General features: G+C 32.7%; 1 protein-coding gene across 1 annotated transcript; it reads left to right on the forward strand.

Annotated features, from left to right (window-relative positions):
- Window positions 1-404: 404 nt before the first annotated feature.
- On the forward strand, window positions 405-2,617 carry LOC143540911 (uncharacterized). The gene is made up of 3 exons (XM_077033867.1): window positions 405-746; window positions 1,025-1,808; window positions 2,086-2,617. The coding sequence occupies exons 1-3, from the start codon at window positions 405-407 to the stop codon at window positions 2,355-2,357; spliced, it is 1,398 nt and encodes a 465-aa protein (XP_076889982.1). The 3' UTR covers window positions 2,358-2,617.
- Window positions 2,618-12,724: the final 10,107 nt, after the last annotated feature.

The following is a 12,724-nucleotide window of genomic DNA, read 5'->3' on the forward strand; positions in this document are numbered from 1 at the left end:
GTAACACACGGTGAAACGAAAATCCGATTCAGGTCGGAATCTCAACTAACAACCCAAGTCTCCAGCTCTAGGTAATAAGTATGGATATATTGAAAAATGATTACTTAACACCTATATTTTAAATTTTAATATTATATTATTTTAAGAAAAGAAAATGAATAGAAAAAAGAGAAAATAAAGACTAAAAATAAGGATAGGATGCATGAATATAATACACAAAAACAAAAGCTAGTTCCGAAATACAATCTGAAGCCTATAAAGCCTCCCACACAAAATCACTCTTTCTACTTTCAGCCTCCATTCTTCATTTCAATTCCATTCCATTCCTCTAAATCCCATAATTCATTTCATTTCCATTCCTTCATTTCATAGCAAACCACTAGACAAATTTAAATAAAAAAAATATGGCATCAAAAGATGGCGCCACTTCCGCCCCGAGAACCTCCGCAAGCGCCAGCGCTGGCAGTGGTTCTCGAACAAATAGCGGACAGGTTTTGAAAAAAGGGCCGTGGACGGCCGCGGAGGACGCAATATTAATGGAATATGTTAAGAAACACGGCGAAGGGAATTGGAACGCGGTTCAACGAAATTCGGGCTTGATGAGATGTGGAAAAAGTTGTAGGTTACGATGGGCGAATCATTTAAGGCCGAATTTGAAAAAAGGCGCGTTTACGCCCGAAGAAGAACGACAGATTATTGAGCTTCATTCAAAATTCGGCAATAAATGGGCTCGTATGGCTCTTCATGTACGTTGTTCGATCGATTAGTGGCAAAAAAATTTTTTGGTGCGCATGGCTCGGTTTGGTTTAGTTTTTGGCTAAAATCGAACCAAAAACCGACACATGAGCTTGAAATTTTGGGTAAAAAAATAAGCCGGCCAAAATAATGAAAACCTATAAATTTGGTAAGGTTTGGTTTTTATTAAACATAAAACCAAACCATCGTTATTGTTTCGGTTTCATGCACACCTCAAATTAATTACGATATTTTAATCAAACTTATAATATTTTTTTTTCATGTTCAGCTTCAAGGAAGAACAGATAATGAAATAAAGAATTACTGGAACACGCGATTAAAACGTCGATTACGAGCGGGTTTACCGATCTACCCGGTCGATTTCCAGCACCACCACCACCGTCGCCACCACGAACAATCGTTACACAACCAAACGACGCCGTTTTCGTCCTCAACATCCCCTTCGAATCACACGAACACCGCGATCAATTCGATATCACCGTTATTATACGACCCATTAACTTATCCTGTCATGAACAATACACCATTTTATATCAACTCACAATCCAATTTCAAATCAATGCATCCAAACACCGCCCAATTCGCTAACCGAAATAGCGCCACGAGTTCGATTTCGTTCGTTAACCAAGGCTTCCCGAGCTCCCTTCAATCCAATCATCCGGTTATGCAAATACCGAAGATTGAACCGGCTTTTGATGATGTTAATGTTAGATTGTTTGAGAAACCGGTTCAAACGATCACTCCCACGTGTTCTTCTAACACGGGGAATGATCGTTTGATCGTGCCATCGAACGATGGGGATAATGCCATTTCGGGTTATATTTCGTCTAGGGGAAATAGCGGGTTGTTAGAGGACGTTTTAGGCGAGTCACTGGCGTTAATTAGCGCGTGTAAATCGTCGGAAAGCGATAAGTGTATCGAGAAAATGACACATGAGTATCCGATCATGGACGAGCCCGAAAATGTAACGTTGGAGTCGGTTTTTGAAACCGGGGATGCTAACAAGACGACTACGACGTTAGACGACTCGAGCTCGGGGCATTCTTCTATTGGTGAGTTGTTTTTTATATCTGTGTTTCACGGTATCTGTTTGGTCAAAATTGTCATTTTAATTTAATTTTTTTTCTTTTACGACTTTAGTCCTGGTTGTTTCTATTTGGGGTAAAACCGCAAGAATGAAAACCATATGGACTGAAATCATAAAAAAGATAAAATAAGAAATAATTAAAGTGACAATTATGATCAAATCACGAGAAATAAAATATTACTTTTAATTATTTTGTGTGTTTTTATTAACTTTTTTCCTTGTTTTAAAATTGGTTTTTCCAGAGGCAGGAGGAAAATCCCTAGATGACGGAATCGATGAAATGAACGCGATGGAAGATGATTTCTCGAGCTGGCTCGACTTCCCAACGGGTTGGTACGGTGGAAATGAAGACCCGTCAAATGAGAAGCCCGTTGATGACCCGAACGAAAACATGGTGGGAGTAGACCACCAAGTCGAAATTCCATGCTCTCCAGTTGCAACTACGGACACAGATCATGACCACGACTGGACCATGGGGTCATGTTGCTGGAACAACATGCCCGGTTTTAGCTAGGTGGTTAGGTTGGTGTAACTAGGTGAAATTGATGGTTAGATCTCCTAACATGTTAAAGGAGTGATTTGTACAAGATCAACAATTGATTTTGTACATAATAAACATTTTTCTTTTTGTTAATTTTTACCTTCATATAATATCTTTAAAGATATGAGGTTAAAGTTGCAATTAGTAAAAGGTTTGTGTGTGGAAATCAAATTTAATTATGTTGTTATAGGTCACAATATCACATGAAGCCAATCTTTTGTTTGATTGGAGTTTGTGTGACTTAGATTTTTAATTATATTTTTTCAATATTAGGAATGTGAAACAATGTTGCTGATTAATATGATTTCTGAATTTTGCTTAATATGTGTTTTTTATTATTTTATTTCTGAAAAACGAAAACTCAGATACTTTCAAAGTTTACTTCTAAATTACACATTTTTTTTCTTTATAAATACGAGATTTAAACATTTACCATTAAAATGACACTCTTATGTAACGCCTTGTACTCCTAGCCAAAGACCCTTTGATTTCTTTTTTTAATTAGTAAGTAATGAAATTTCGGTAATGTGTAGATATTTTTTAACGGTAGAAGTTTAATATTAACTTAGCTATGTAAATTATACCCTATGTAAAATAGTAAAAATCGTTAAAAGACATGAATAATACATTTTTAAACGGATATCATAGAAAAGAGTTTGAGGACTTACTTGGCGGGAAAAGTTGTCACACCTGGAGTTCATGAAAATGTTATCCGATCATGAATGGCTCTTTTTAGCAAAATCTCATTTCCGTTGTATTATTCATCCAAACACCATTCTACATTATCCCATTTGTTTTGCTATTAGCAATGTTGAAATGTAAGTATTTGTGGGGAAAACGGAGTTTAGTGCCCTTCTATAGCCCATTTTATTCTTGATTTCCGATTAGTCACTAAATTGGAGTCGTTTAAGGTATGATAACGTTTTCTTGAACTCCATAGGGGTGTCTTTTCCTGCTAAGTTAAAGATTTGGTTTGTTATAATTCAGTCTCATTACATCTTCAACCAAACATCTTATTAATTGATTTCATTGTCAAAAGTTATTAAAAACCTACATTGAAACCTCTTGGGAATATTTTTAAAAAACCTAATATTTCGCACATTTTAAAATATAATTGGTATATGAAACAATGTCGTTTTAATGCTTTTGGTGATAGAAGTGAAATAAATTTGTCTTTTAAATTGTAGTTGTAAGTTTGTAATTATACTGCATCGTTTTACTTTGATCTTTCAGAATCAATAATTTATAAACTAATAGGTCAACACTTTGACCTTAAAATTTATCGTTTTTTGTCATTCTTTATAATATTGTATTTTATGAAAGGTAAACGCGTTTTCTTTAATGTTTATTTATTTATGTATCCTCTTATTTATCCGAAATCTCGCAATATTCTAAATTTGGAGGGCTTTATTTCTTTTTATTTATTTATGTATTTATTTGTTTATTTAATGGATATAAACCATTTATAAAGCAAACAAAACACTAGTAGCTTGAATCCTAAGTATCAAGACGTATGTACCTATTATTAGCATGCTTACTTGCAAGTGTTATAATAACATGCCATACCTTTCGCGCTCATCTTCGCCTCCTACACACCGATAAAGCAAGCAAGTTGATGAAAAACATACATATATAAGTTGCAACTATTAACGTGTACACAACTTTGCTTTTTTATGGCTTGTTTGTCGATTTTTTGCACTTAAGAACTTTTCAAATATTATGACGTTAGATAGCTCTTTGTACGTTACTTACCGCATATATTAGCAAAAACATCACATGTTTGATTGGATAAATAAATAAAAGCTTACAAATTTTTTATATCTTGAAAAACAAATGTGTAAAATTTAACATTGGTTATTAATTCCTTTTTTTGGGTAGATATAAGAAATTTTGGCTTATTTGCGTGTAGAAATTAGTCAGACGACACTTGACTATATAAGTGAGTGATTGGTTTATAATTATATTTAAAACGCCTTTATATTTTTGTTCTTTTTCCCTTATAATGCCCCATTACGCATGATCTAATTAACCAAGCTATGTATAACAAAAAGCTATCAAATATGATTTGCGTAAATTAAAATCCGAAACATGAATTATAGGTTCAATTTTAACCTATAATCGAACCAAACTTAAATAGGGCAAAATATTACATCAAAAGAAGAGGGTTCTTTAACAGTTTAACCACTCAACTAATGATAAACTTATTAACCTAATCCAATTTCCAACTATCTATCTACATAAAAAGAAAAATGCAAAATCGAATTGAAAATACAACCCGTCTTGAACATCGCTTTATTTCGAGTCTTTAAAATCACTCACTATTACATGCAACTATAATTCTCGTACTTTGACAACTATAATCATATATGATTATAGGTAACGTGTTAATTGTTTATAAACTTTAGAAAATAACGTTTTAAGAAAACTGTTAATCGGTTGATCTGATGCTATTTAAATTCGTCTAAACCAACGTAATTATTAAAAAAAAGAGTATTGAGGTTTGATATGTCAATATTAGGTTGCGAGTTTTTTTCGGGTGTTTTTAAAATAGTTTAATTACTCTGATTATAAATTGGGTTGTGTAATTCGGTTTCAAGCTTTTCTGCGTTTTCTTTTGTGTGTTCTTAAAAAAGTTTACTTTGATTTATTTTGGCAGCTCCTCATGCTCAATCTTCCCTGTGTTTTCTTTATTCGGGTTATTTGGGTTGGCATGGATGATATATCAAAATTAGGTTTACAAACACTTATAGTAATATAAGATATAAATTAAGAAAATATGTTTATTTCTATGAATTTATTCATCTATTAATAACAAGGTATTGTAACTATATAAAATTAAATAATTAAGTAATAAATAAAAAATAAGCAAGTCAAAGCATTTTTTTTCTATGGTGAGTTGGCTTCAAGCATTTTTTGATGTATGATATATATGAACGGATGAAAATTGTGGAAACAAATAAATATATAAATAAAGAGAGGATCATTTGAAATATTATTCTTGGAAATACAAAAATTGCATGAGCAATGAAGCATGGTGGGCATGTAATTTGGGGTCATATATAGATTCACTACATGTTCATGCAACCCAATTTCATGCCATTTAATCTTCCCCTACAAGTCTATTCATTTTCTATTCTTCCTCACCCTCATGCCATGATTTTCTTTCACTTGGGAACTTGTCCCCTTGATATTATCTAGTATGAAAGTATCTAAACAATGCAAGTTACTTTTTAAAACGTAAAACTTAAAAGTTTGAACTCGAGCCTAAATAGAAGTTTATATATATAATAAACGGACATGAGTCTGAGTTTCTGTTGTCAAATTTGACTATGCCCATGAGCACAAACAAGTCTATTATTTATAGAAATAAATAATTTTATTAAAAGTATATGTGGACATAAAAATTTTAAAAATATGTCAATTATGAAAAGAAATAACTAATAACTAAAGTATATATATTTCATTATACGTCCTCAATGGATATCCTGATGGTAATGTGCATATATTTGTAGATTGCAAGAGCAGTTTAGATTATGTTCATTATATATAGGTGTGCGTGTCTACGCCAGTGTCGGCCCAATAGGCTTACTAACCTAAGCGATGGCTTGGGGGCCTGGGCCACCATCCAAACAAGGCCCCCATTTTAAAAAAAATAAATAAAATATATTATGGTTGAAATATTAAACGCATTGAGAACATATATCTAGAAATCAGAGTGTGGTATTGGATGTCATGGAAAATTGTTATTAATCATCTGTAATTGAAGGAATGGACGGCTCTAGACGTGAATCGAAATCAAAATAGGGATTCTTAATTTCTTATATGGGGCAATGGCACGACTTCTTGATCACTTAATCGCCGTCTCAGATTGTGCAAACACCAAACTAAGGTTATGATACTGACCTGGACTAGTGAATTACCGAGTTATTTATTGATACGAACTATTGTTTAGGCTTTAGAAATTGCGCGTTCGGTTTTGAATTGCCATTTGATGTATTTAATCCTGAATTGTCAAATATTATGACTTGAGAATTGCCAGTTGCTTTCAAATCGATTATGCTAAACTTTCAATTATCAATTGCTAATTGTTTACAACCCTCAAAACTTAAATTGGTTTACAACCTTCGAATTGGCTGGTGCATAATTGGCAGCGACGAACCGACAACTAATTTCTCCTTTAAGTTACGGTATAGATCCAGTAGTAGTGCCGTGAGTGAAAACCTAATTCTCCAAATTAACATTTTCAATAATAATAATAATAATGATAATAATAATAATAATAATAATAATAATAATAAAAAAATAAATTTGTTGTAACTGATTCTAATAATAACAACTGAAACCTTGATAAACTAGGATCCCACCCCACCAATTATAATAATATCATAAAATATAGATCATATATAAAATTGATATTACTAGCATGCAAAACCTCACGAAATGGCTGAGGATGATGGACCCACACGAGGGTATTGCTAGACGACGTGGTAATTAAGGGGAGAGTCTGATTACCACTTTGGCTGTCGTTGTCGACCTGAGGTTCGGAACTGACTGAACTGAGGTTCGGAACTGACTCATGCGGGTGTGAAATGGATTTATCAAAACAATCAACAAAAGCAAACAGAGACCAGGTTTGACAATTCGCATTTTCCCATATATATATATATATTCAATATGGTAGGTTAGGGTTTGGAATTATTGTGTTGACCCGACCCGAAACTTAAAAGTAAGAAAAAAATAATGGGTCCCGTAGCCTTCAGCCCATCCATATTAAATAGGCACCGTTAATGGTGGATATTCTAATTGGCCAAAGTGGCCCCCTACCCTGTCATGTTTTTTGTTCGATAGTGTATTTTTTCTGAAAAATTAAAAATATATACGTATGTATTGAGTCCGGTCCAACCAAGTTATTTGAGTTTAGCCATCCATATTATTGAATCCGGCCCAGCCTTTTGAATCTTTACAAAATATAAAATTTGTTTAAAGTCGAACTGCCGAAGAACCAGAAATTGTTTACAAAATAAAAGTAAAAATAAAGAAAGACTTAAAAAACGGAGTTTCCATTGTGCATCGGCCGTTGTGACTTACTGACTTGTGAGGTTCGCCATAGAAGCTAAGAAGCAAGCAGATGAGTTGAAATAGTTTGGGTGTGAAATCAATTAATCGATTGATTGGACGTTGTCGTTGTCTACTGAGACTTGAGGTTTGGAACCGGCTCGTGAGGTGTGAAATGGATTAATCAAAACAGTCAACAAAAGCAAACAATTATTATTTGAGTTTTTGACAGCGGCCATCAACCCTAATTTGATTAGTGGAACCAATTACAACAAATTTATTACTATTATTATTGATTTAAACTAATTACGTTGTTTTCACTCATGGCACCACTGCTACTTGATCTATTCCGTAACATGAAGGAGAAATTGGCGGTCGGTTCGTCGCAGCCGCCTCGAGTTGTTGTTAACTCTATAACAGGTCGAAACTCTCTCTCTCTTATTACTATTACTATTACTATTACTATTACCGTTAATAATATTATTTAATTTACGTACTGAAAGAAAGAAAGAAAGCCATGCAGAGGAAGATAGAGAAGCGTTTGATATGTTCGAGGCATGGATGGTTGAATACAATAAATCATACGACAGCAATGCAGAGACGGAGAAGCGGTTTGAGATTTTTAAAGAAGCTGTGAGGGAGGCGGAAAGGCACAACGCCCTCAACAAGTCGTGGACGAAAGGACTCAATGAGTTCTCAGATCTTACTCTTCAAGAGTTCAAGCGCATATACGCACGCTCCTCCGTCTCTCCTACAGACAAACAATATGCTCTCGAACGTTACCAGCTCCCAATCTACTATTGTATTTAACTTTTGCTTTTTTCTTCTTATTCTGTATGTTGATCTAGGTCTTATGAGTCCAATGGCTTATGTTTTATTAAGCGACTGATTTCTTAACATGAAAGCGCTTATTTATATGTTTATCGCCTTCTAGCTCGATGAGGCTCCTTTGTCTTCACATTATGATTTCATATTTGATGTTTGTATAGGTGAGTTTGTTTACCAAATCATTATAGCCAAGTTCTCATACATGACCAGGCCAATATATAACAGTACAAGTACATACAATGATATACAAAAACATAACAAAAGGAAAAAGAAACACAAAGCAGCCAAATCGTTAGTCAGGACCGACAATGACCAAAAGATGATAATTGGCCGAGATTAATAAAAACCAATATATCCATCTATAATATATATAAACGAAAGCATAAAAATCCTACGTGTCGCAATGTGGTCACTCCCCCTTTTTTTGGAATCACCAGATTTGCTTAATTTTTAAATGGAGGCTTCTAATGCATTTGACCCGAATTCACGGGTATGGGTCTTATCAAACCCACATATTTCTTAAACGGGTTATAACATCTCATTAAATTAAAAACTAATCTCATCAAATATTTGATATAAAAATCCTATAAAGTAGGGATATACTTAAATTAATATATGATTTATTTAAAAATATATATATATATATATAATTCATAATTATAAACGGATTTTGTAGTAAAAAAATAAACGGGTCTTGGGTCTCATTAAACTCATATGGCTTTTAAATCGGGTTATAACATCTCATTTATTTGTGAAACAATTTATCATCAAACCATAAGAATATTATTAACTTTTATACAATAAAAAAAATAAAAATTCAAAAAATAAATAAATATTAAATTAAAAACATATAATATAAAACAATCCCGTAATATGAGGGATAAAAACTAGTATATTATATATTATGACGTAACAAATGGCCTAATGGTTAAAAACGGTATATGCATTAGCAATGAACATATCATTGTCAATTTATGCTTTTTAGTTCAACAACCAACCTTCAAAGAAAGCAAACGGATTGATCTTATGCTGGATAAGAAAACAAACGGGCATGGAGTGGGAAAGCATTCATTTGGCAGGTTATGTGGTCAAGTCTTTTGGCTTGTTACTATGTTAGCATTGTGTTGCTTGCTCTCTTTATCACATTTTTAAGGATATGGATATGAGGAAAGAAAGGATGTTGACCGGATCCGAATTAAGTTCATTCACCACAATCGCTTGCCACGGTTAAATCCGTGGAGGTCGATCACCAAGAATTTGGCTTTAAAACAGTGTCTTTGTTTTCATTTTCCTTATCAAGGCAACTAATGTTTCAATTATGGTATGATGTTTATTTGTTATATATGTGTATTCACTAATTTAATCTGAAATTGGTGATGTTAAGAATTTAAGAGTTATTCAAAATGTGTAGACACACAAACTTGATTTCAAATGCAGAAAAGTAAAAAAAATAAATAAAAGAATCATCATGATAAGATTAACATGTGTAATTTAGATGGAAACCACTGTGTTAAACTGTTATAATATTGTCTTATGTTTGTTTAAGGACTTAATCAAATGTTTATGATAAAATTGATGTTAATATTAACCTTTATTATCCACCATTTGAATACTCTAAGTAAAGTTCCTTGCTTTTGTTATTATCTTTATGGAAGGAAACACGGTTAAAAGTTATGTTTGAGGGGTATAAATTCTTGGCTTTTGAAAAACAGGTGAAGTTCTTAATTTCACTGTCTAGGAGAGATATTATGTGTTTAATACAATGAGGAAAAGTTAAAATGTAGAGGGAGATAAAATAGAATTGTGGGAATGATTTGTGGTAAAAAAAAACTCGTAAACACAAAACTTTAAATAAATAATAAAAAAATTATTGCTCAAAACATAAATAAAAAACAAAAATTTTTAAAAAAATAAAAAGCCCCCCCCCCCCCCCCCGGCGCGCGGTGTCATTCTCGTTCAGAAAAAAATGACGACAAGACACAATGCTGAGAAAAAAGACACATTAAATTGTAAAATATAGCACAATGTCGAATGAAATATAACACAATATTGAGTAATATAACATAATATCAAGAAAAAAGACTCAATGTAAGGAAAAAAACATACTAAATGACGAAAATAAACACAATGATAAATAAAAGACAATAATATTTTTTCCTCAACATTAAGCTCAACTCATTTAACTTGTGAGCTCGATCTCGTGTCGTATGAAACTTTATTTTTTTTATTTAATACACTTAAGAGCTTGACTCGAAATACAAAAATCCTACAAAATTTATATAAAACGAAAGGGTCATTAACTTGTGCGTTGAGGCAGAGAAGATGACGAAACCGTTGATAAGGAAAATATAGGTAAAGTTGAAAATTTTAAGACCGATGAAAACAAAACTTGATTATAAAAAAGAATCCTACAATCATATTTGATTTTTAAAAATGAGGATCATGGAGGTGCTACCTTTCATTGTCTGTTAAACCAATCCATCCATTCAAAAAAAACCTATCCATTTTAATAAACTCACACATGGGTGCTGAATTGAGAGGGACAAATAATGTCATGTGGCGGTCTGTTACATTACAAAAAGAGGCGAAAACTCGCGAAAACTCTAAAATTAACACCCCCTCATTTTCCTTTCACCGTGTTCTTCAAGAGTTTACAAAAACTTCACCAGTCGTTTATACAAAAAGGCATACGATCTGCAACTTTTTTGTTGGTTTCAACATCAGTTGTTGCTGCTTACACTCAGTCAACACCACCGAGAGACAAGACAAGAAAGCATTTCACTCATGGATTTCAACGCACATTGTAAAGTATGAAGCTGATGTTGAGCAGAGGAAGAGGTTTTGAATTTTAAAACAAAATTTAAGAGTTGAGAAATGTAACGCTGAGCGTATACTTGTAGCTCATTCAAGGACAATTTTGACACTGATATCTTAATGGGATCTGGACCTGTTAAAGTAATCCCAATCCGGTTCTGTTCAGGTCATGATCGACTTCTAGATTCGAGATATATTGTAAGATATATGATATTTGTGAGAGAATTTGAGTGAATATAAGAAAACCAAGTTAAAGGTGTAAAGTCTGTTACCTCCTTTCACCATGTTCTTCAAGTGTTTTCAGAAACTTCACTGATCATTTGTACAAAAACCCTTACGATCTGTGTCTTTTTTGCTGATTTCAACATCAGCTGCTGCTACTTACGCTCTCAACCTCAGTCAAGACCACCTAGACAAGAAGGCTTTTCACACACAGTAAAGTATGAAACTGGTGCTGAGTAAAGGAAGAGGTTTTGGTTTTCAAAAAATAAAAAAATGAGAGACATAACTCTTGAACCCACTTGTATACAATGGGGTTGAATGAATTTCTGATCTTACCCTTTAAGAGTTCAAACAAGCATATACCTGTGGCGCATTCAAGGCCGGTTCTAACATTAATATCATTGTGGGATTTGAATTTCATTTCCTTTAAAACCTTCTTCTTCGATCTTCCTTTTTTACTTCTAGGTAACTTTCCGTCTGTTCATCTTTCTTTTTATTGTTAGTGTTGGCGTCGTCTTCTAAATATGTTATGTTTCTCAATGATGTTCAAAGAGATATTCGTTCAATGATGAACAAATGGTAATTTTTAATTTAGCTTTTAATTTTAAATAACTATATTATTTAAACATTTTACCAATCAAGTACGTCTAGCATTTGAGTTTATTGTAACTTTTTAAGACATAAGTAAAAGTAGATTAAACAATGACTAATATACAACAACAAGTATCAAGTTGTTTCTAGTTCTAGGGTTTAGTTGATCCCTGGTTATCTTTATTATTCACGAATTGTACCTATCATCAGTCACACTCTCCAACTCATTGATTACTCCTTTTCGTATTATATCAGTGCCATTTTATTTCATTTTTCTTACTCCCAATAGATATTAATAATTATGTATTTGAACCCAATCTACTACTTCCTACTTGCAGAAAACTATGTATTTAAACCCGGTCCATATTTATACAATGGGAAAATATAAAGGTTAGTTTAAATGTTGGTTCCCTTTTAACAATTTTGATTATGTATACACATATAAACGTAAATGAGTCATAAATTGTCCGAGTTTAAAAATTATCTTAAACACTCAAACCGCTCTCGTTTTTCAAGTTGACGATGCTAGACCAGCTAGTGGCCGGTCGGGTTAGTTAAAAAATCATTATATCTTCTATATATATTGTTCACTAAAAATAATTATATTTATAAGTTTATAATATTACTCAAAATTAAAGATTTGTAAATTTTAAATTTAAAAATAAAATTAATAACCTACATTTTTACTATATTTTTTTAAAACTTTTATATTTTAGTTTTGAAACCGCTCACCGATGTAAAAAACATCGATTTGAACTTTCATCATTTGGCATATAGAAATTGGTGTTATTTTAAAAGTGTATAACCAACTTTTTATACAAGCATCTTTT

The sequence above is a fragment of the Bidens hawaiensis genome, unplaced genomic scaffold, assembly GCF_021521415.1.
Source record: "Bidens hawaiensis isolate Kalapana, Puna unplaced genomic scaffold, B.hawaiensis_p1.1 tig00012385_1, whole genome shotgun sequence".
Taxonomy (NCBI): domain Eukaryota; kingdom Viridiplantae; phylum Streptophyta; class Magnoliopsida; order Asterales; family Asteraceae; genus Bidens; species Bidens hawaiensis.